Source organism: Antechinus flavipes, chromosome 1, assembly GCF_016432865.1.
Source record: "Antechinus flavipes isolate AdamAnt ecotype Samford, QLD, Australia chromosome 1, AdamAnt_v2, whole genome shotgun sequence".
Taxonomy (NCBI): domain Eukaryota; kingdom Metazoa; phylum Chordata; class Mammalia; order Dasyuromorphia; family Dasyuridae; genus Antechinus; species Antechinus flavipes.
In genome coordinates this window covers 597,088,171-597,114,292 of record NC_067398.1, presented here as the reverse complement: position 1 = coordinate 597,114,292, position 26,122 = coordinate 597,088,171, and the positions used below count along the sequence as shown (strand labels likewise).

Genomic DNA, 26,122 nt, shown 5'->3' with positions numbered 1-26,122 from the left:
TCATTTTATTTATTTGTTTACTTCTTTATTTTGGCATTGAGATCCCAAGACAAAGTTCCTAAAGAGGGAGATACCTGCCTTGACTTCCTAAGGTAAATATTTTTCTCTGTGTTTTACAAAACACCTTATATTAGGAGTATGTTCAGTACAAAAGGAAGCATAGATTTGCAAGTATCTCTTAATACAAATTATACTGTATTTTAGATAAGCAAACTAACTAAATCTCTTCCGTGAACTCTTGAATATATTAACTCTCTCCCACTCAGAGTATGAAATGGGGAGTTCAAAAGAAAAAAAGGCCAGGAAAAGTAAAATGCTTTTTGGTGGACAATCCACTGAACTGGTCCATATATCTTGAGCAGATAGTGTACAGTTTTTGTTTTTTGTTTGTTCACTCCTTTGAGTCATGTCTGACTCTTTGTGACCCTATATTGGGGTTTTCTTGGCAAAGATACTGGAGTAGTTTGCCATTTCCTTCTCTGGGTCATTTTATAGATATGGAACTAAGGCAAACAAGGATAAGATTACACAGCTGTTAAGTGGTCAGATTTGAACTAAGGAAGATGAAGCTTTCTAATTTCAGATCCAATGCTATATTCATTATACCAGGGCTTCTTAAACTTTGTCCATTCACAACATTTTTTTGCTCAAGAAATTTTTATGTGACCCCAGGTATAAAATAGGCAAACAAATCAAACATTTACTGATAATAACTCATAATTTCACAATCCTCATATTCAGTTATGAGACCCCATAGGGAGTCATGAATTGCAGTTTAATTGCATTATACCAGCTGCCCAAGATAGCATACACAAACAATGAATCACAGAATTGAGCAGGAGGAAGAGGCCTGGAACACCTTTGGGAAATGTTATGCTGTTTTGAATTATTCCAATTTTATCCCAGGAGTAAAAAGCCCCATTTTTTAACCATTAATATTAGCAAGATATGTATGATCATGGATAATGGGTATGCCCCATGGATTATCTAAATATGTAGAAATAGTTCATGAATAGCACAAATAGATATCTCTGGAATCTGGCCCATTCCTCTCCAAAGAGACTGTAATTTTCATCATGAGAGGGCCACGTTAATGGCCATAGTTGCACACTTGCTCTTTCCATCACCTATCTACCAAAGGAATATCAGGCTAACATTTTATCTGTTTTCCTCCTCAAATATTATTGGTTTAGTCTAGGGATATGAGTCTGATTCAAAAGTTAACTACTTCCCTGTTTAATCTTAAGGTAGATTATATCCTTCAACTTAGTTCTTTTTCACCAAATTCTGGTTATGTAAAAGACTGTTACAAATAATGATGTGAGCAAACCTATTTAACCAAGAAAACAGCAAATAGAAATCAGAGAAGTTATATAAATTAAAATATGCCAAGAAATATACAAAATCGAATGAGCATTTTAAGTAGGAATGAGATGAGATCTTAGTGAGAGAGATGAGCCAGTTCTCATCCAAAGAGTTCCATTTTGCAATCTTGTTGGGGGGTGGAAGAGAAGCTGATAAGCAATGAAAATGGGTCATTTCTCCTCTTTAGAGACTTTTTAAAATAATTTTTAAAATTTATTTAATTTTTTAATAAAAAATTAGCAGAAAACCGGATTGTTTATATTCTTTCTTCCTGAAGTTGTGTGGGCTAATATAGATTAATTTGATAACTGTAGCTTCTTTCTCAATGTTTATCTCTGCTAAAGAGTCTTTAGAACTACTCTCTTGCCTAAGATGCTCTAGGACTAACTACATCATCCCACAGGAGGATACAGAGTCAAATTGCATTCAGTCCAGCATTCTCTCTTTGAGCCCAGAGTCAAATCTTCTGTATCCACAGTGGCACACAGAATGCTTCAGACTTGGCTGAAAGCCTAGTTACATATTCTTTTGTGGTACAATGTAAAAGGTACTAAATTTGGAGCTAGAGAGTCTGAATTCATATCCTAGTTTTGCTACTTATTACCTGTGTTATTGTGAACAAATCACTTTATCTTTTTGTGCTGCAGCTTCCATAAATAAAAAATAAACCTGTTGGAAGAGATTCTAAGATTCTTACAAATCAAAAATTAGGATTCTGTAATACTATATAGCATCAAACCCTGAAATGCCACATTCTCTGAAAAATTAAATATATATTTCATATATTTTTAATTTATATATCATGTATATATAAATATATATTATATAAATATATATCATATATTATATATTACAAACCTTATAGATTATATAGAATATATATCAAATATCATGTAAATATATTTATTTTATAAATATAAAATATAAATTTATATAAATATATATTTATATTTCATATATATATGTATATGAAAAATCATGAGATCAGAACTTTTCAGTATAAAATATTTGCAAGAGACCATAGACAAGATTGGACAGGAATGGAGGGATTTCCAAACTGTACTGTTGGAGGGAAAACTCACATCAGTGTGCTCACAAGTCTATCAAAGTAAGATTATGAAAAATAAAGACTTTCTTTGTTGTTGTCTAGGGGAAGTGAGAGGATGGGAGGAAGAGAGGGAGATCAATTTGGAATACAAGATTTTGCAAAGGTGAATGCTGAAAACTGTCTTTGCATATATTTTGAAAATAAAAAGATATTATTTAAAAAAAAAAAACAACTTTCCTTGACCCTGGGCAAGTCACTTAATCCCAATTGCCTCAGCAACAAAACAAAACAAAATAAAAAACCTTTCCTTGTTAAAAAAAAAAAAAAATGTATGGAGTAGTTAAATCAATTATACACTGATCTTGATCCACAGATTAGTGATTGGAGGAGAAAAAAAACAAACAAACAAACAAGTAAAATAGTCTACCTTCGGGACAATGCAGAAATCGCCTACATAAATGCCTGATAATTTGTGGAGGGTAGGCTCATCACAAGTAGCTGGGGAAATGGACAAAGATCTAATGTAATAAATGAATACAGATTCACTGGGATATCATGTATATTGTGTTTTACTCATTCATAGACAAATAAGGAAATGTTCATTTATTTCATTGTTTTGTTCAGTAAATCAAGATAGCAAATCAGTTGCCATAATATATATATATATATATATAAAAGATGCAGTATAGTCTGCAACTAATTTGTCTCTAAAAGGTCTGAGTGACTTTGGATAAATCAGTGATTCTGCACTTCATTTCCTTCCTTTTTACAGTGGAGAATAACCCATCCTATTCATGTTATGGAATTGTTTTGAGAATCAAATGAGATGACACTTGTGATGTTAAGGGTGCTTTGTAAACTATCAGGTTCTGTGCAAATGTAAATGAGATGACACTTGTGATTTTAAGGGTGCTTTATAAACTATCAGGTTCTGTGCAAATGTAAAAAACTTTTATCATCTGAAACAGAAATGTTTCATACATTTTAACAGAAGAGGCTAAAGTAACTTAAAATTAATATCATTTTCCCCCACTCTTACCAAACCACAACAAAATTAGTTGCTGGTCTATTATTGATTGGTTTTTGTTACAAATCCCTTTCAGATGTGCTGAGGATAAACTAAAAAATACTAGTACAAAATGATCTTGGACCCAGAAAATACATGAGGCTATGTTGAGCTCCAATAATAATATAGATGTAGAGCCAATTTATACCTTAGGGCTTACCATTGATGGCAGATCAGGGGCATGATGAGGTAATAATGGATTTTCAGTACTTGTCTATTCCTGTGCTGGGTTTCTCATTTTCTTGCAGACAGTTAAATTATGGTATTTGGGCTTCTGTTTACTTATGTTAAGGATGTAAGCAATGTTCAGGCCCTGATTACCTCTCAGCCTAAACCATTCCTTCCTCACCAGACTCTCCCTACTTCTAGTGGATCACTCCAATTTATCTCTAAGCTCCACAATTGAATCTTCCTGACACATAGCTTTGGTCATATTACTCTACTGCTTAAAAACTTATCATGGCCTCCATGTTGCCTTCCAAAAAAGAATTTATTTTGGCATTCCAGGCCTTTCAGGATATTCCCTTTCCAGCTTCATCTCACATTATCCATCCTTCCCACATACTATACCTAGCAGTATCAAATTCATTGCCATGGGCTTATGCACCTGTAAAATTTCAAGTACAAGTGCTATCCAAATTAAACCAAATTAAAATGTAATTGAGAAATGGTTAACAAATAAAAATTCAGAAAAATAGAGATATTGTTAATTTGTGATTTTCTAGAAGATGCTTATATACCGTTTAGTGACCCCTCTTCTATTTGAGTTTGACATTATTGTTCTAGCCAAACCAGAAGGCCCATGTTTTCTCACTCTATGCTGACCTCCATGCTCATAATGTTTTCTTCCCTTCCCTATCCACCTCTGAAGTTTTACTTATTATTCTACATTAAGCCTTTCAGATTCTACCCCACTGTCACCTCTTCCTTTCCCCACCAGTAGGTGGTCCCCCTTTCTCTTTTAAACACAGCACTCTATTTCTCTAATGCACTTAACATATTACAGTTTATCTCCCTCACTTGTGTCCCTGGTTTTTTCTTACCTATTAGATTTTAAATTTTTGAGGGCAAGAGCCAGTGAATTTGTCTTTGTATCTTTCCCAGGTCTAATATAACACACTATACATAATTGAGTATTAACAAGTGTTTGTTGAATATCAAATACTGTTTATCTCTTAATCATTATGCTTAAAAACAGTAATAACTACAACCTTGCTCTTTAGCCATGCCTATAGAATTTGCTTTATATAAATGGGACAATACCTCTCATTTGATAAATTCATCTAGTAACAGAATTTGATATATGGAAGGTTTAATGAGGTTATTCAGAGTACGCTGCTGGATTTCTGTCGATGCTATAAATTTGTAATCATTGGAATTGTAAGATTTTCCTCTTTTGCCAAGATATCACTCATAGATAAATAATAAATTAAGTCTCCATCTTATCTGGTTATCTCAACTTCAAGCACATTCTAAAGAGCAAGGCCCTTGTAGAATATTTTGCAAAACCAGAGCAGATGTGGTCTTTGGGAAATGAGTCTTTGTAATCTCATACTTTTTTCCCCCCTTTTCTGAGATGGGAGAAGAGTTTATAAATGTCATCTTAATGTGGTAAAGGGAAATACCTTGGACTTAGGATCCCAGTATTATAGATGTAGATCCAAAAGGCGCCATTTGGTCCAACTGCCTTATTTTACAGATGAGGAAAATGAGACCCTAGGATTAACCTGTGATCACACAGATATCAAGTACGCCTATAAATTACACACAGAAAACCTGAATTCAGGTCCTAGTCTGACCCTTTTTAACAAGTCATTTAACTATGCAAGTCATATATCCCTTTCCTGTAGATAAAGCTAATAATTTTTGTACTACCTAATTCCCAGGATCGATGAAACAAAAAGTGCTTTGTCAACTTGAAAGCTGTGATTATTACTTTAATCTCTGCTTAGGTCTTCTCTTGATCTTTTTTCCCCACAGTGTGTTTGTACCTCCCAAGAGATGATGAAAGGAGAAAGAATCTCTACTTCTAGTATAGCCCCCTTCACTTTGGTTTTCAAAAGGCAGCTCTGTACCTTTTATCTAATCTAGCTATAACTTGTCCCCACCTACCTCTTGGTTATTCAGGAGCTGGTTAGTTATTTTGTGGATTATCAGAGCCTTTTATTTTTCTCTCTCCTATTTCCTAACTTCCCATTGAACCATCCCATGGTCCAGGCCCACCACCAGCACCTCTCCCATTACCATGGAAAGCTGAATATAACAATTTAAAGTTTGCAAAAACAGTTTACATCCATTATGCAGTTAGCTACCCTATAAGGTAGGTGGTACTATCATCACTCCCATTTTTCAGAAAATGAAGTTGAGGCAAAGTACTAAAAAAAAAAAAAAAAAAAAGTTAAATTAATTTAAAAAGTTAAAGGAAGGATTAATTTTTTTTAAAAAGTGTAACAAACACTTGTTAATACTCAATTATATATAGTATGTTATATTAGACCTGGGAAAGATACAAAGACAAATTCACTGGCTCTTGTCCTCAAAAATTTTAAATCTAATAGGTAAGAAAAAACCAGGGACACAAGTGAGGGAGACAAACTGTAATATGTTAAGTGTATTAGAGAAACAGAGTGCTGTGTTTAAATTAATTAAAGTTAAAAGTTAAATTTATTATTAATTAAATTAAATTAATTAATAATAAAAGTATTATGAATATACCAGTTTATCTACTTTTGAAAGAAATACACACTGTATAGAGATTTCATTATTTTTTGTATGTTTTGGCAATTGCATTCGCTGCTCGGCATACTTCTATATCTCTTTTCTACCTCTTAACCAGAGATATTTTATATAAAAATTGTATTATTATTATAATGATTTCAAAATATTACTTTGCTCTACGTGGCCTCTAAATTTTCATTATTGTATCATTATTGTATATTGCTAACTCCAGCTCAGTACTCAGAGAAAGATATAATGATAATTTTAAGCTAAAGCAAAAGCCCCAGCATTTAACCCCTTCCTCATCCCCCTCAACATTCCTCTATCCCCCAACCCCATCACTATCACTACCACCACCAACTTACCAACTTCACTTTTATTTTATGGGCTCACACAATTCTAAATCTTACATTCATTCTACTAGATTAGGCTGAAAAGCAGCAGTTTTCCTTTAAAGAATTGAACCCAGGGGGAAAAAAAGACACTACCAGCCAGGGAAAGTCATAATCAGATAGTGCCGTTTCAGTACTAACAACAGAGTAGCTATCTGGAGTCCGGACATTGTTACTAACTTGCTTTTTAACTATTTGCATTGTGTCTAAATCCTAATGTTCCAGATTAAAGTATGACCCAGTATTATAACAATCTGAAGAGAAACTATCTTCCCGGGGAGAACTCTTACTCTTTGACTGATAAGTATGTTTTTCGTTTTAGTTAAAGGGAGGGGAGGCAATTGATCGCTGGCAAGGAAAGGGATTCTAATACTTGGTTGGGGAGGCAGCGTGATAAAAGAAGGAAATTCTCATTTCAGTGGTGAGAGTGTTGGAAGATTGAAATGTGCAGGACTTGAGTTGAGTCTTCTTTTAAACTATGCCTTATGCAGTGAAAGTTGCGCCTGCTTCTTGACTTGTCTGCTTTCTTCAGAATGCTGAAAGACTGGAAGGGGTTGGATTCTTGCCACTTGCCTGTGTTTGCACTTTGAAAACACAGGGAAACAGAAACAGAGAAAGAAAGGAAGGACTGACTACCGGACTGCCCATGGACAGGCCTCGGGAGACGCAGCCCCGGGGAGTTGTTGCTTTGGCCAAGCCCAGTCTGCATATGCTCACATTGTAATTTCCTTCATATTGCCCTGTTTGCTTTTGTTTTTCAGGTAGCGAGGCTGACTTTAGCTCTTCAGGCAGCACTGGCAGCATCTCAGCTCCCGAGGTCCATATGTCCTCCTCCACTGCTGGAAACAAGCGAGCCTCTTTCCCACGCAAGTAGGAACTATCTCTTGCTTCTCTTGAGTTACTAAAACTCAGTTTTACTCAGTTTGCTTACTTGTGGCAGCTACTATCTCTTTGAAGTTAACACAATAATTTTCTTCTTGCAATTTTGACTTTTTTTTTCCTCTTCTGATCACTGAGATTTCTGAGGGCTTTTCAAAAATAATAAATGGATTTCATTACACCCTGTGATTCTTAAGTTAGTCCTTCCTGTCTAGGGACTGTAACTGTCTTCCTTTCAGTCACTCAATGGCTGTCTGCCATATAGTACTGTGTTCTTTTTCTCATCTGTGTATCCCTCTACTTAACTTTACCTAATCACTGCATTGTCTCCCACCTACCTTGTTTTAGTCATAGATCCCATTTTTCACTCTCTTCATAAGCTTCATTTTCTTTAGTCCCTAAAGCTTGCACCTATATAGCGTTGTAAGGGGCGGGGCAGTGAGTAGGGGAAAGAGTATGAGTGTGTGAATAAAGATATCAGTATTGAACACTTGTAGCGGGGTCAGCTAAGTAGTCTGCTTATTTCTCGAATTTATCTGGGAGAGGGATGAGGGAAGGGCTCTTGAGATGGTACAGTAAAAAGAACACGGGGCCTGCTTTCAGGAAGGCCTGAGTTCAAACATAGCCTCACACACTTAATAGCTATATGATCCTGGGCAAATCAATCTGCATGTTCTCTTCTGTAAAATGGAGATGATAATAATAATAGCACTTACCTCCCTGGGTTATTCTGAGGATCAAATGAGACCATATTTGTAAAGTGCCTCTTTCAGTGCTTGATACATAGATGGTGCTTAAAATTGTTTCCCCTCCTTTATTGGGGACATTTTAAAGCCCAGATTTTTAAGCTTTTTTGTGTGTCAATGTAACCCTCTCCCCAGCAGTCTACTGAAATCTATGCATCACTTTTCAGAATAATATATTGGGAATTCACAAACAAAATACAAAAATTAAGTCTAAAGTGAAGTCGACAAGGCTTTTTTTTTTTTTTTAAATTAAGCTCCATCTGTGCCAGGCACTGTGCTAAGTGCTGGGGATCAAAAAAAAAGCAAAACTCCTTGAAAACTCACAGTCTAATGGGGTGGATAACATGTAGACAACTATGTGTAAACAAGATATATTAAATTAGAAATAATTTGAAGGTAATTTCACAGGAAAGACACTAGCATTGAAGTCTTATTGCAGAAGATTGAAGATGTTAATTGAGATTTGAAGGAAGTCAGGGAAGTCAAAATGTAGAATCAAGGAGATAGAGCATTCCAGGCATGAGGGATAACAGGTAAAAAGATGGGAAATCTGGAAAGGGATTATTGTGTGCAAGACCAGTCAGTCAATAAGCATTTATTAAGCACCTACTATGTTTTATGTACTATACTAAGCACTGGGGATACAAAGAAAGGAAAAAACAGCTCCTGTATTGGAAGAGCTGATAATTTAATGGGGGAGACAACATGTGAACAACAATATACAAACATATACAAATAAGCTAGTTAAAGATGAATAGGAAATATTCAACAGAGGCAAAGCACTAGAATTAAGAAGGATTAGGACAGGCTTCCAGTAGAAAGTGAAATTTTATCTAGAACCTGAAAGAAAGTGGGGAAGCAGAGAAAGAAGGAAGAATATTCTAGGCGTAGGGCACCCACAGTGCCCACAGTGAAAAATGGAGCATCTTGATTAAGAAACAGCAAGGAGCCCAGTGTTGCTAAAACTATAAGTACATGGAGGAGAGCAGTGTAATATACCTAGAAAGCTAGAAGGGGGCCAAGAATTTTACTTTTGATCCTACTGCTAATAAGGATTTATTGAGTAGGAATAATGCGGTATGATTAGACCTGTGATTTAGGAAGATCATTTTCATAACTTAATGGAGGATAACTAGATGAGATAGGATGATATCTGGGTTTTGATCTTATGTTATAGGGAATATGATGATATTTCCCATAGTATAAGAAAGATAAAAGGAATTCAGTTTTGACATGTTGAATTTAGGATGTTTCACAGGCAATTAGAGATGAGAACTAGAGGTCAGGAAAGAGGTTTGGACTTGGTGAATAGATCTAAGAATCATTTGCATTGAGTTAATAATTAAAGTGATTACCATGTGAGATCATATATTGGAGAAGACAGTCTAGTCTGGAGACTTGAGGAATATCCAAAGTCAGTGGTCATGATCTGGATAAAGAAGATCTCGGAGAGACAAAGTATCCAGAAGAAGATGATGATTAGTTGTTTTTAAGGTTTCAAAAAAAGTCAAGAAAGATGTAGATCCAGAAAAGACCACATGAGATCTAGCAAATCAGAAATCATGGCAGGCAGCTAGGTGATGCAGTAGTTCTCATATACCATCCACTAGTAATTTGCGAAATGTATGAAGAGGCAACACAATGCCATGAAAAAAATATGCAACTTTAATTTTGTTGAGATTTAGTGTTCTCTTTATAATAATGATGATAGAAATAATAAAGTTAATAATAATAATAATTACAATAATGTTGATAGAAAATGAACTAGACTTGCTATTTTATTGGTAACAGAAATCTTCAAAATAAAGAAATTATCACTACAGATTGGCATTTTCTGTATAACTCACAATCTTGAGGAATTGTACAGGATAGTGATAAAGTAAATGATTTGTTTAAGATCAAACAATCTGTGAGGCAAGAATTATTTCTAATATTCTGGATTCTGGATACGAGGCCTTAAAAACATCAAGACATCATCTGTGGCTAACTCAGGGGTCCAAAAAAAAAAGGTAGACTACCTCTTCTGTAGAGACTAAAGCACCATGCTAAAGGGATAAATGTCAAGAGTAGGAGTTAGAGGGATAGAAAGGTGGGGGAAAACAAAGCAACAAACTGATTGTAATGACTTTACTCATGAATGTCATTTTCCAAGGGGTATCGTCATATAGAAGAACTTGAAGGTTTTTCTTACATACTTGAGTTTCTGTGACTATTATCCAAATATTTCCACTTGAGGTAGAGAAATTATTGAACTTCTCAGTTTCCAGTCACCAGCAAGAAGATTATATTTATTATTTTCTGATAGTGATTATGAAATTTAGTTAATTTTTTTTAAAGGGAGTTGAGATCCCAAATACAAAGTATTGTTGCTTAAAACAAAGCCAGAAACAGACAAAACCTGTAACAGAAGATTGTAGCCTTCAGGAGAAGAGAACATTATCTCACTACTCCAAACACCCTCTGCTTTTGAAATAGAGTGCCTCTGAGATCACAGGAGAGGAATATAAACTTTTCTGTATGTCATTTATATAGGCTTATTCTTAGACCATAATACTTAACTTTAACCTTTTCAAAAAACTAACACATATCCATCAGTTAGTAAATATCATTTACTTCTCTTACGTCTTTTGTTGTGTGTGTGAGTGTTTTTTTTTTTTTTGTTGTTGTTGTTGTTCTTATTTTTGTAAAAGGAACAACAATCTTCTTTTATAAAATTTGCAAATAAACTTCTTTTGGATTCAATTAAATTAGTCAATTTAATTGGGATCAAGGTTAAATTAGTCAAATGAAGTAGCCATAGTATTGTCTTAATTGCTAAATTCTGTTCTGGTTCTCCTCTCCCAACTCTAAGCATCTTGACTAGTTGCTTCCAATGGCCTAAAATGCCCTCTGGCTTCATCTCCATCTAATTTTCCTGGCTTCCTTAAAGTCTCAACTACTCCCATCTTATGTAAGAAGCCTTTCCCAGACTTCTTTAATCTTATCATGTCCTGAAACTACCCTCAATTTATCCCATATGTATCTTTTTTGAACATAGTTATTTGCATGCTGTCTCTGTCATTAGACAGTGAACCCCTTGAAAGCATGGACTGGTTTTCACTTTTATATACCCAGGATTTAGTACAAAGCCTGAAGCATAGTAGGCACTAAGTAAATACTAAGTGACTGACTAACTTACTGATTGACTGATTTCTGTCTTAATAGTATGGATAATTCATCTCTCCTTTGAAGAGCTGCTGCCTTTCATTGGCCTGCAGAAAAAAAAAAATGTTTAAATTAGGGGAAAGAGTTAGTTACAGTGGATAAATCTCTTCAGGCATATATCGTAAGATCATAGCTTTAGGTCCAGATGGGACCTTAGAAACCATGCCCAACTCCTACATTTTACAGATATAGAAGTTGGAGCACAGAGAAATTAGATGACTTCCCTAGGGTCACACAACTAGTGTTAGAAGTTTGAAATCTTGGATCTTCCCTACTTCCAAGGCAATGTTCTATCCCTCATGCCATGCAGCTACCTCTAAGGAGCTGTTTTCCCCAGGCATACTACCCATGTACTCTCAGGCTGTAAAGATATATGTGTGTGTGTATATTTAATGTATATTAATATATTTGTACATTAACTATATACATAAATTTTACATGTATGTTCATTTGTATGTATATGTAGGTATATATATATATATACACATATATATTATATATACATATAAATTAGAATATGATAAAAGTGGAATAGGGAGGAAAGACCTGTGAGTTAGGAGGGGAACTCCTATTCCAAGTGTAAGGGACTGTATAAGCAAATGTACAAGAGTGGGCCCTTCTTAGACCTCTTTTTTTTTTTAACTTTTCTGTAGGATTTGACCCTGTTAACTACCCCTTCTTTCTGTGCATTCATTCTCTCCTCCTCCATTTCTCCTTCCAGTCGTCTTCTACTTTACCACCTTTCTGTCCACTCTTTTTCTGATTCCTTTGCTAGATAAAACTATGCGTCCCACCCCAAACCACAAGTCAGATCAGGCCTGACCTCTGTCTGGGGCCCTCTTGGTCTCTTGGTGACTTCATCAATTCCTACAGATTCAATTGTCACTTCTATGTAATGAGTCCCAAATCTATGTATCTTGCTCTAGTTTTTCTCCTGAAAATTAAAATAATTGAATGAATTAGAGACATAAGGAGTTAGAAATGATAAGAACAGGGAAATAATTGTACATAGAGAGTAAAGGATGAAAAATAAGCTTCCCTCCCCTGTCTCTGTCCTCATGTATGTGTGTATGTATATACACATACATATATAAATTGATAAGGTACCATGAACTATTATAATACATGTAGAAGGAATATAGAAGTTTTTAGTGTATTTAAATTTGAAGACAAGTGATTTAAAAAAAAAGTTTTTAAACTGCCTAATTTCTTCCACCAGTCAGTACAAATAGCATGTTGTGATGATTCTTGACATTTGTGTCAAAGCAGCACATTAGACTTACAGTTAGAAAGCTTTACACCTTTGTTAACTATTTGACCATGGGAAAGTTAGAGTCATAATTTTAACCTCTTTGCCTCAGTTTCTTCATCTGTAAAACAGAAATAATGATAGCATCTACTTCCAGGGTAATTATGAAGATTTTTTTAAAAATACATAATAGGGGCAGATAGGTGGCATGATGGATAGAGAAGCAGCCCTGAAGTCAGGAAGACCTGAATTCAAATCTTGTCTCAGACACGTAACACTTCCTAGCTGTGTGGCCTTGGACAAGTCACTTAACCCCAATTGCCTCAGCAAAAAGAAAAAAAAATAGATGATATTTGTAAAGCATATTGTCAATCTTAAAAGGCTGTATAAATGCCAGCTCTTGTTATTGTTAAAATACAAGAAATATAGATCTTGTAACATGGAGAATTTTGTTTTGGTTTACACAAGATGTATTCCTAACTAGTTGCTTGTTATGGTTCAGTTGTGTCTACTTCTTTGTGCTCCATACCATCCTTGGGGTTTTCTTGGCTGAGATACTACCTTCTCTGATAGATTAAGGTAAACAGAGTCTAAGTGACTTGCCCAGGATCACAAAACTAGTAAATGTCTGAAAGTAAATTAGGACCCAAGGCACCCCAGGCCCAGTACTCTATTTATTGAGACCAGCAAATTGTACGTCAGTTTAATTTTTGTAGATAATCATGATAAAAAGTTTATCTAGAAAATAGCTTGTTTGAAAAAGATTTGGGAATTTTAATGAGCTTGAAATTCAATATGAGCCTGGAAGGCAGAAATTATATTTTGCTTCTTTTTGTGTCCCTAGGACTTAGCATAGCATTTGGCTCAAAAAAGACACAATAAATACTTATTGATTTGGAGATTGATTGATGCTATGGTAGCCAAAAAAGCTAATGCAACTTCAGACCACATTGAGAGAGTCCTAGAGTCCAGAAATGAGATGTCCTGATCAGACAGGACATGTAGAAGAAAAATTTTGGTGGAAATATGATACTTGCTTCCCCAAGATTTGAAAAGCTGTATGAAATCAGTCAATCCCCTAGCATTTATTAAGTGTGTATCAGCCCTATGCTAGACACTGTGGGTACAATTCTAAAGATGAAACAATTCCTATTCACAAGAAGTTTACATTCTAATTGGGAAGACAAGTACATTTAAAAGTATATACAACATAAATATAAGGTAAATTTTGAAGTGGACAGGCACTAGAGTTGAGGGAATAAGAAAAACCTTCATATAGGAGACAGTAAGTGCTTGAAAAAGGGATTTTAGGGGTTAGAAGTAAAGAAGGTCTATAATTTAGGAATATAGGAATTCACTATAATATAGTGAATGGAAAAGCACAAAAATGAAAAGTCAATTTTATAAAATTAGTTTGGATGGATCACAAAGAGTAGAAAAGAAGTAATATACAAGTAGCAAATGACTTTAAAAGCTAAAAGAATATTTTATGTTTTATTTTGGAAGCAACAGAAAGTCATTGGAGTTGATTGATAAACAGAGTGACATGGTCATATCTATGCTTAAGAAAAATCAGTTTAGCAGCAATATATAGGATGGACTAGAGTAGTAAGAAAACTGTGAAGGGGGTCAGTTAGGAAGCTGTTGTAGTAATATACATAAGAGATGATGAAAACCTGAACTTAACTGGTAACTACATGAATGGAGAGAAGAGTCTTGAGAGATGCAAGAAATGTTATGGAGTTAGAAATGGCAAGAGATGGTAACCCATCAGATATGTGGGGATGAGAGAAAGTGAGGTATCAAGAATAATGCTAAGGTTATGAACCTGAGAGATTAAACTTCAGCAGAAATAGGGGAATTTGAAGAGACTGAGTTTAGGGGGAAAGAGAAGAGTTTAGCTTTGAACATTTTGAGTTTGAGATGTTTCTGGGATATCTAGTTTGAAATGCCTATTAGGCAATTAATGATGCCTTTTTTTGTATCCCCAGAATTTAGAACAGTATCTGGCACATAGTAGATACATAATGTTGGTTGACTGACTGACAGATGCATGACTAAAGCATATAGAAGAAATTGGGCTGGAGAGATAGGAAAGATTACATTTGTTCTTGATCTCAGAAAGCAGGAGTGAGAAGTTATAAAGAGTACAATTTTTGCTTCAATATAAAGAAAATCTTAGATTCAAGCTATCCAGAAATGGAAAAAGCTGAATCAGAAGATATGTGATATATTCCATTTCATTGAAGATTTTCCAATAAAGGCTATTTGACCATTTGTAAAGTGTAATGATAGTGGAAGCTAACATTCAGGTTAGCCAGGAGTTTTACATGTATTATCTTGTTTGATCTTCTAACAACCTTCTGAGATAGGAGATATTATTATCTTTATTTCATGAAAATATGAGGAAACTGAAGCTTAGTATGATTTAGTGACTTGTCCTTGGTTTCAGAGTCTAAGGTGGGATTTTGGAAAGTACACACAATCCAGGTCTTCTTAGAACACTAAGTCTAGTGTTCTATCTATAGTTTTGTAGGGTTTTTTGCAATTATAAACTGAAATAGGTATTTGTTTATTCCCTTCCAACTCTGAAATCAAGTTGAACTTTACTAAAGGAGCTTGCAGTGATAAATCCTTTAGTGCTGGCATTCATTGTTTTCATAAAAGCCCCTAATTTACCTGTTTAACTCAGGACCATGTCTATATCTTCCATTTGGCTTAAAGTTGTGTTGCCCAAACCTCAGAGTCATGGTCATCATTAGCTTTCTTTCCTTATTTAAAATGATTTTGCCTGGATATTTGTGTTAGGAAAGAGCTGGATTTATTTATGACAAATTATGATTGAAACAGAAGGATAATAATCTAAGCCAGAGTGTGCTTTTTTTTCCCTCTCAGCTACTAATAAAGATTGCTTCCCAATACTGTACTTTTAAAGTTGGTTTGTAAAAATGCCATCAGGCCATCTGTTACAGATAAAGTGTCCCTTCTCACGAGAGGGCGGGGCAAGCTTAGGCTGATTTCAAGACAGAGCTTTTTTTGTTTTCCTTTTTGGTGATGTTTACATTTATGTGTGTTATTGTGCATTGCTAGCTAGCTGAATATATTATTGTTTGGGATTTTTTTTAACACATTTATTTCTGGATTTGCACTGAAACCACATTATGAATAGAGGGAAATTTGTGACCAAGATGGTAAAGGAGATTGTAAAGTAGTAAGCAAGTTAGACTGAAGTTTCCATTCTACTTTTGTATTTACTGTAACTTCCTTGTTCATATGATTCCATCTTGGAGAGTCAGTACTATAATAGTGTATTATATAATGTAATAAAAATGATACTGTATATGCAGTTAGAAGGGCTGAGTTCAAATCTGCCAGTTTATCTAGATGGCCATGGACAAATAGTTTGAACTCTTTGAATCTCAATTTTCTCCCCTATAAAATGAGAGAGTTGAACTGCTTTAATGCTTCCCAAGTACTCTGAGTTCTTGAAATCCTTTCGAATTTGCAGGCTTGAACCAATCTCCAAGTCAAGTGGCAAAGTTTATTGTAATTTTAAGGCCAATTGTAGCAGGCTAAATTCCAAAAGGATTTAGCAAAGAACTAGGAACAAGAAGACTAGTTTATAGGAAAAGACAAAGAGATCTGGTTCTTCATGTAGCTAATATGCTAATTTTATGGCCCAGAGGTGAAGAGTGGTCTTTATGTTTGTCTCAGAAACCTTGTTATTACTGACCAACAGGTTGTTTTCTGGCAATCATCAAAGTTTTTAGAACTATAATCCTTAAACAAGGAGACTTTAGGATCATTGACAATAGCACTCCTAATATCTGGGGGCTTCATGATTACTGGTGTATGTCTCCTAGAAGTTGCATTCCCTTAAGATACCATAAACCTACATTGTTAGAGGGAGTTTCTACACCAGGAATTACCCACATCAATAGAATCTTAAGTTTGGATTGAGAAAATCTACAAACATATAAGTGTATGACAAGTTTATCCAATTTACCCAAAGCATGTTTCATATTAGATTTGTGTATGGATTCACAGAATTCTTTTAAAAAATTCAGAGGTCTCTGTGGCCCATAGATTGGGAATCACTGAATGAGGTGCTCTGTAAGGAGCCTTCCAAATCTGTGATCTGGAAGATCTTTTGCAGAAGAGATTCTTATTATTTCAAAATTATGAAAATGACACAGTGGTTAGCAAGAATTGCTCTTTATGAAATAGAAGAATAACAGAAGTTTTATCTTCTGAGATCAACACATTGGAAGGTTAGGGAGGAAAAAAAATAGAACTTCTTTGAGTGTTGAGTGCTAGAAACTATATCCATTGGATCAATGCAGATATGTTCTGGAACCATTAGAACTCATTTAATCAAATGGTGGCAACACAGGAATACATCAACATAAGCTTTGTCATACAAGTTAATAATGAACTATGTGATTTTAACCAAAGCTTTGCTGTCAACAAAGCCGTAATGACATCAAGTGCCTCCTGGTACCAGCCCCCTCCTCAATGTTCTTTGCTGATTCTAGGGGAGACTTGTAAAGGTGGGGCATAGTCCTATTTTAAAAAGAAAGATTAGCAGATTTAGCAGTCTTCCTTGGCCAGGAGAGCAGTCTGAAACCACCAGGTGTTAAAGAGAGATTAGCAGCTAATAAAGACTCTCTCCCTGATTATCATAGGAATTGGAAGATTACTGCAAAAGGGATAGCTTTGGGGAGAAATGTAAGCAGCTGCCCTAAGTATTTTGTGCAGGAATAAATCCTACTTTATGCATAAATCTATCATCTGGACAGTTTTCAAATTTCCTTATTCAAGCAGAATTCTGACTATAAGCCACATAGATGTGGAGGATATCCTTGATAGCATTGTATTTAGTTTGGGAGGTGCAAAAGATGAGCATTTTAAAGAAAAACAAAAATAAGAAAAACACACTTGTCTTAAATCTTTGTCTATAAATAAACAAGAAGTTGAAAAGATAAGTGATTCAGGATTTTTGCAGGGAGTTAAACAAAATTATAACCCCTAAACATAAATTAATCCCATCAATTTTCCAAATCTTAAACTGAGCCATCCCAAACATAAAATTAAACATTTTACTGAATTACTGAATAAAATTAAACATTTTACTGAATTACTGAATTGGAACAAAAACCCAATATTAATATACTCTTCAGGTGAAACTTTTTCATTTCCTTTTGTTAGAGTCCTTGGACTGAAGGGAGGTATATTTCAAAGTTTCTTGGAGGGAATAGAAGTTAAACCACTATATCATAGATCATCAATCCACAGATTTATAGATAGGAGGGATCTTCAAGATTATCTAGTTTCACCCCTCTCATTTTACTGTCAAGAAAATAGAGGTATAGAAGGATAACTACATTTCCTAAGTATTTGAACCTTTGAAAGCCCTGATCATAAGGAGGCACAGTTCCTTAAAGTAATCGTCAGCAAGAAAGAAGAATGGACAAAGATATCCTGAAAAGGCCAGTTTGGCTTGACAGATAAATATCCCCTAGACATTTTCCTAGTGGTAATCATCTTAATGGAAGAATTAAACAACAGAATTTCATCCAAATAACTTGGCGTTTTTCATAATTGTTCTTTGTAGCCGTGGTCCCCATGGACGGAACAATGGATCTTCATCTTACAAGTCTGGCAACAGCCCACCTTCACGTGAGAAAGATCTTCTGTCTATGTTGTGTAGGAATCAGCAGAGCCCTGTTAATGTCCATCCAAATTATGGGCCTTCATCTCCCAGTAGCAGTAACTCCGGCTCCTATAAAGGAAGTGATAGCAGTCCGATCATGAGGTGACTTCTTTTATCTTTATTCTAATTCCTCCCAGATTTATTTTTTTTTATTTAGATTTTTTTTTGACTAGGGGAAAGAGGAGATTCTTACCCTCAATTGTTATCTAGCCTTAATTATGAAATGGGTGAGCCTTAGTCAAACTGAGACTTTTTGAAAACCTTATCTTAAAAAGGCCAAAGTTTCCCATTGCCTCTAGAGCCATCTCCAGTCATCCTAATCTATATCTGGTCAGTGGACCTAGATGGTTCTGGAAGGTTCTGGCTGGTGACTTTACACAGCCCTCCTTCACTTAACTTCACCTCATTTGCATGCCATAGCATCACTTCCCTGATGTTATGGCCCTCTTCAAGAATGAAGGACAAACAACAATAGCAACAATTTCTGGTTTATCCTGTTTAGTGAACTTTTTCTTTTCTTCCTTATTTTTTTAAAAGATACCTTATATTACCCAATAGCTGCATAATTATAACTCAGACCTTTTTCATGATTAAATATATTGGGGGTTAGCCAATAAAAACCAACACATGAGTGGCAATGTTCAACAAGAACATAATGAAAAGGGAGGACAAGTAAAGGTGGGGATTGGGAAAATCAATCAATAGTCAATTGAGGTAAATGCAAAAGTTAGGAATGATATTCTAGTTATACACATGCAGACAAGCAGTGCAGAAGTACAGAGAAGAGATAGACATGGATGAAGAACAGAGAAAAACTCAGATTGTCTTGGAGGAGCAGTAATAAACAGAGACACTAGAAAGTTAGGTTAGAGGAAGATAATGAAAAAGCTAAATAGAAAAGTTTACATGTTATTGTAGAAACAAAAGAAAATCATTGGAGTTAATTAAATAAAAGCTTGATTAAAAATCAGATCTACACTTAAGAAAAAATTTTTTGACAGTTATATAAAGAAAAAAGATTAGAGTGAGAAAGGATTTGTGACAGGGAAAATCTGCAGTAACCCTGATGAATGCTACTCCTTTCCATCAAAGTAAGATAGCTACTTGCTTCCCAGAATTAGAATGGATAGAATCCAAGAGTCAACATGTCCCTTTCCCTCTGAGATTCCCCATTCTGATCAGTGGAAATTCTGCTCACAAAGAAAATATTCAGCTTTGTGCTGGTTCTGGGATGTAGGCCCTGAATTCACCCACGACTGTTCCACAACTCAGTGGTAAGGATAGGAACAAAGTCGAGGACTCTTGGCTTTCAGTCCAAAGATGCATCATAGGACACTCCATGCCTCCCTTTTAAAATCTAACAATTGTGAAAAGGAAATAGCATTTCTTTGCTTCAGAATAAAGGGACTTTCACATGGTGGAGAGGGGGAAAAATCATTTCTAGTAGAAACCACTTCTGACCATAGCATGTACCCAACTCAAGGAACAGTAATTTGAATTTATTTCATTACAATCAGTATCTTTAGACAGTGACACTTTGCACAACCACTTAGGTCATCCTCCATTCTCCTCTGTAATACCCTTTTCTTCTATATCTCATTGTTCTTTTACTATAATGGCATGTCACTTAGCACAACTAATAAAGCTGGCATAGAAACAATTGTACATTATTTTGGATGAGATAATTTCTTTGTATTAGAAAAGTTTATTTTTGCCCCTTAAAGCTTAATTTAGTGGACACTGCCCAAGAAAGTAGAAAGATTTATTGCTCCAAGACTTATAAATGCATAAACTGTAGAACACCTTTCCAGATGAAGTCATCCATCATTACAATGCAAGAGAAAAACATAGTAAATTTGTTTTTTTTCAAGTTCACATTTTTGTGTAAAGATTTTTTTTTTCCTACAGAGAAGTAAATAGAACAAAACTAAAAAATTTTACTTGGTTTATTTCAGGCGGCCTGGGAGGTATATGTCTTGTGGTGAAAATCATGGTGTTAAACCCCCAAACCCAGAACAATATTTGACTCCCCTGCAGCAGAAAGAAGTTACAGTGAGACACCTGAAAACCAAATTGAAAGAATCTGAGAGCCGACTGCAAGAGAGGTATAGTAGGACCATCAACTATTTTGCCAAGTCTTCAATAAGTTATTAATTTTCCTTTACAAAGAAGGCAAATGACAAAAATAAAACTAGAAGAAAGCCATTTTTTCTGTTATCCAAGTTAGCTTTAATTTCTTTCAAAAATAAGTTACTACATAATTTGATGACTCCACTTTTAAAAGCAAAGTTTATTAGGAAAAATTCTTAACTTTTTCTAGGTATGTGCAACTTAGTAATATTGCCAAATCTCATATAATAGGTTAGCATAAAATATATTTTTTTAAGTGAATGAACACTGCAGGAAAGAGCCCTGCACTAGCAAATGAACCAGCTGAGCACATTATGGTCCAATTAAGCCCTGTTCCCATCTCTAGGGGACTCTTCATTAGGAATTTATATATAATTTGGACAAGTAATTTCTTTCTCTGATTTCTCTTCTAATGTGTAGGAGCTCATTATTCTTGACCAAACTTCTGATTAAGAAAAATACCAAGAGATGCTATCCAAGAGAATTTTTTTTAAAGACTTTTGACATGTTGGACAGACCAGTTTTTCCACTTGAGTAATTATTTTTTTTCCTTGAAGCACATGGGAAAGGATTTAGTAGAACTGTGTATCAGAGAGGTAGTTTAGAGTTGATTATTTAAACTGGATTCAAGTCAGTTTTTCACTCTGAAGAACCTAGCTCTTTCCCCATTATACAGAAGGCCTAAACATCTTCATTGTGTTTGGAATAACTTTAATGATCTGAGAGATATTCCATCTTGGGCTAAACTCTCTACTAGGTTGCTTTGTTTTAGCTCCCAAACAGCTGTATCTGGATTTGTTGAAATCTTACATTTGATGGAACCCATTCCAGTATGAGTTTGGGCATATCGTTTGCTCTGGTTTTTAGTTTCCTCATCTATAAAGTGTGCAGTGGTTAGACTAGATAATCTTTGAGGTCCCTTTCAATCCTATGATCCTATGATTTATAGGAGTTGAGGAGTAGATACTGCTATCTAGAAATATACATCTTATGGCAAATTTAAATTAAAGACCTAAAGTAAAATCTGTTAAGAAAGAATTTGAGATAATCTATCCTCAGTTTCTCTTTCACTGATAGATTGAAAATCCTTCTATGCTGATTTAGAAATAGGTTTAGAAAATCATAACCTATATTCATCCCAGTATGGCAATCTCCACCAAAGTCCTGCTGTACTGATTCATCAGAGATTCTTGACAATTTAATAAGTTAGAAAGTTTTGAGTACAATCCCAATAATGAGATATGTCCATTGGATGAGAACCAACCTGGCCAAATTCAGAGAGATTTAATACAACATTGCTTGTCATGAGTTTTTGAGATACAGTAGCTTCTAGAGATCCATACAAAAGAACTGTGATCCAGGATAGGTAAGTGGAATGTCATACAATTGAAATTAAATTCTTGCAGAAATTAAATTATTAATTTCAGAGAAACAGATAGCACAGAAAAGAGAAGGCTCAGGACCATTTAAAAACCATTTTCATATATAAGGCACTTAACAAAGATGAAATGTACTTAAACTGAAGCATGAAGAGTTTAGGTTAGTTATAAGAAAATTTTCTTCATAATTGTGGGAAAAGCATTTGGTTCTAGAATCAGAGGCTCTTGGTTCAAGTCCATTTGACATGGCCTTCATCATGTTGGGCCTTACATCCCTGAGCCTCTGTTTCCTCACCTATAAAATGAGGGGGTAGGACTAAATGGCCTTTAAGAACTCTTGCAGCTCTAAACCTATGATTCTAAGAAGGAGAACTGTGCTATCTGCTTCTCTAAAATTAATAATTTAATTTCTGCAAGAATTTAATTTCAATTGTATGACATTCCACTTACCCAGCCTGGACTGATCACAGTTCTTTTGTATGGATCTCTGGAAGCTACTGTATCTCAAAAACTCATGACAACCAACATTGTATTAAACCTCTTTGAATTTGGCCAGGTTGGTTCTCATCCAATGGACATATTTCATCATTGGGACTGTACTCAAAGCTTTCCAACTTATTAAACTGTCAAGAATCTCTCTGATGAATCAGTACAACAGGACTTTGGTGGAGATTTGCAAACTGGGGTGAATATAGGTTATGATTTTCTAAATCTATTTCTAAATCAGCATAGAAGGATTTTCAGTCTCTATCAGTGAAGGAGAAACACATTCAGATCAAATCACAGATTTTTGTAATCTAGAAGAAATTGCACTCTTTATTCCTTTGTGTCAGAGGGATTAGATGTGTTGTATTTGGCCATGGAGGATAGATTTAGAAACACTAGGTACTAATTTATATTCAATATAAGGAAAAAAACATATAGCTAGAGCTTTTCAAAACTAAAATGTGCTGTCCAGGGAGATCATCAGTTCTCTGTCATTGGAGATGTTCAATTAGAGATATTGGAAGACCATTTAGCAAGCATGTTGAAGAAAGGATTCATGCTTTGGGCAAGATTTTGATTACTGGCTTTATTAGTCCTGTTCAACTTTACATTTCTATAATGTATTTTTTTCCTTTCAAAAACCTCTCATTTTAAAGGCATGGCCTACTTATTAAGACTAACTTGTTATAGAGAAATAGAATAGTTTTCCCATGCTTTAAATGGCCAAGAGTTTAGAAGATGAGATTAATAACTTCTAATACTCTTGTTTCTCTTAAGGTTCTACAAACTCGGCCTTAACATCTTATAACTATTTTTAAAGTACATTAGTAATTTTTCATTGAGAATTGCAGTTTTTTTAAAAGAAAGCCTAAAAATATTAGTCATGTGAATAAAGGGATGGTAATAGACTAAGAGAATGTAATATCTAAAAAGTCAGACATCAGATAATTTGATTTTATCTTGTTGTTTTAAATTTTGAACAGGGAAACAGAAATTGCAGAGCTCAAATCTCAGTTGGCCCGTATGCGAGAAGACTGGATTGAGGAGGAGTGTCATCGGGTGGAAGCTCAACTGGCCTTAAAGGAGGCAAGAAAAGAAATTAAGCAACTGAAGCAGGTCATTGAGACCATGAGGAGCAGTCTGGCTGATAAAGACAAGGGAATACAGAAGTACTTTGTAGACATAAACATCCAAAATAAGAAATTGGAATCCTTACTTCAGAGTATGGAAATGGCCCAGAATGGATCTCTCCGGGATGAACATTGTCTAGACTATCTCTGTGATTCCCCAAAGAAAAGTTTACCTCCCAGCACTGCATATGGCAAAATGGCAGATGCACAAGCTTTGGAAGACCAAACCATACAGGAAGGAGCTGAAAGTGAGTTACTGGCCATTGAAAGCATGGAGAATAGCACAGATTTGTTTGAAGAGGTTATGATGGCCACTACTACTGAGGCTGGTGATTTGTCCCTCTTACAATCCACATCCATTTCCTCTCCACTTGAAACAAAGGCATTTGAAATGGCCCCAGACAGTCAGGAGGAAGGCAGTGAGGTGACAGAACAGGCCATTCAGACTGATGTGGTGCCATATAGTCCTGATGTAGAACAGCTCATTCAGAATATGCTTAAGTTGCAAGACCCCCGTCCCTCAAGCCCATCATCCCTCGATGAGTCTGAGGCTGACCTGATAGAAAGCTTCCCAGAGGTCACATCTGCTTTAATGGTTGATCTCACGCCAAGCGACCCAAACTCTGCCATTCTTTTGTCTCCTATGGAGACACCATACAGCAAGATGGAAATTGGAAATCACGAAAACCGAGTCATGAGAGAACTGGATTTCACAGCCTCCCCTGAAGAAAGGTTTGGCAATGTCATTCATCTCTCTCAGGCGGGAATCGTGAAGCAGTACTGGAGCAACAATTTCCTGGTGGATCTTTTGGCCGTAGCAGCCCCTATTGTCCCCACGGTCATGTGGGCATTTAGTACTCAAAGAGGTGGTATTGATCCAGTCTATAATATTGGAGCATTACTCCGGGGCTGTTGTCTGGTTGCCCTGCATTCTCTCCGCCGAACCCCGTTCCATATTCAGACCTAAACAGAGGTTGCCATCATCTTGTACCAGTTTGTTTTGTGTGGTGTTGTGCCAGGTAGAAGAGTAGCATCTCTTGTGATGCTCTGTCCAAGAATGTGTCTTATCTAATGACAGTCTCTGTCCTGTCGTTTGCTTCTTGGTATTTGATTTGCACTATATATAGTTGAATGCCTATTCACTGTTTAAAAACCGGAGGTATCTTCAAAAGGCATGGAGACCTGACGCGGTTTAAGTCTATGTCCCTTAACTGTGGTATGGAAAGCATGCTAATGATCCTGCGGTGTTGTCTGAAGTACCAGTTCTTATACTAGTGGTTCAGGAAGAGGAAAAATAAATAAAGGTTTGCACTTTCAAGGCAGCTTACATAAGGCTGGCATGTGTCTCCTCGCTTTGCTTTGTGCCGTTTTAAAGTGTGTGATTGTCCCAGCATTTCAATGGTCTTGTGGCATAGCAGGGGATTGTAACCAAAAATAAAAATGCATTCTTGTAATTGGTTTGGAGAAGTCTTGATAGCTCTTTTGGTGTTTTACTTAGATCTGAAAAGGTATGAGTGTTGGACAAAGTTTATATTAAATGTAGTTCCAGAGTCTTAAATAAATTGTTTGTTCTTAATTGTTAATTAATGAAGTTGTATTCAAGTTTACCATGTATTAACTTATTTTTTGCTTATTATATATAGTGTTTTATTGGAAATTATGTTTGTAATCACAAATTAAAAGCATGTTGAAAATGCAAGTTAGCGTTTTAATTTAGTAAAATGTCTTTCCTCCTGATCCACTTAGGAGGGTAGAAAGAATGTCCTACACAGATCCAGCATAGCATATGAGATTTAACTGCTTAGGTTGACAGAAAACAGGCTGAATTCAGGATGTTTTCCTCCTGGGAGCTTTTCTTTGCTCACAGAACTCCCTAAAATAGCAACTTACAGGGAAAAACTTTAACCTGTTTTAAAGCAAATTTGCAAGCAGCTTGAATGAGATAATGATGGCTGACATTTATATAGCACTTTAAGGTTTGCAAAGCAGTTTTGTTCTCTTCCTTCCACCTGTATATAATTCTGCCTCCTGGCTTCCCTGCTTTTCTCAAAAACCCAGCTCTGCTCAAATCCTATCCTCCAAAGGAGGCCTCTTCCACCCTCATCCCCTGTGCCTTCCCTTTGAGATTACACTCTATTTTTTACTGTGTATGTCTTCTGTGTACATAGATATTTGCATACTGTCTTCTCCATTAAAATGTGAGCTTCTTGAAGGCAGGGACTATGTTTTTGCCTTTCTTTGTATTCCAAGCACTTAATAGAGTGCCTGGCACATAGTAAATACCTAATAAATGCTTGTTGACTGAATGACTTGTACTCCATTGTGTGCTACCCCTTCTCTGGAACCCCAGATCTAGACACTGCCATATTTGCTGTTTCCCTTTTTGTGACCTCAGGGAAACAGAAAACTAATTAGAGGGAGTCATGCTTAGAAGATCCTCCCCTTCCTGTAAAAAATACTTATCTCTGCTCTGGCATTGACCAGACTTTAACTAAGAGTTATCCTGGCACCTTATGGTTAAGACCCTTGAGCTACCTTAAAGAATAGTCCAAGGAGTCCCTAACTGTGGAGGCCTCCTTCTTCCAGCCATGTCCTGAATATTAAATTACCCAAGGCT

At 35.6% G+C, this 26,122-nt stretch overlaps 1 protein-coding gene across 4 annotated transcripts in view; it reads left to right on the top strand.

Moving 5' to 3' along the window:
- The window catches only part of SYBU (syntabulin), a 136,302-nt gene extending 110,491 nt beyond the window's left edge, over window positions 1-25,811 (top strand). For all 4 annotated transcript variants that reach the window (XM_051970999.1, XM_051970997.1, XM_051970998.1 and 1 more), the window contains 4 exons: window positions 7,351-7,459; window positions 18,282-18,482; window positions 20,336-20,485; window positions 23,359-25,811. In XM_051970999.1, coding sequence (XP_051826959.1) covers window positions 7,351-7,459; window positions 18,282-18,482; window positions 20,336-20,485; window positions 23,359-24,472 — 1,574 coding nt within the window. In that variant the 3' untranslated portion in view covers window positions 24,473-25,811. The remainder of the gene's footprint in view (window positions 1-7,350; window positions 7,460-18,281; window positions 18,483-20,335; window positions 20,486-23,358) is intronic.
- Window positions 25,812-26,122: the final 311 nt, after the last annotated feature.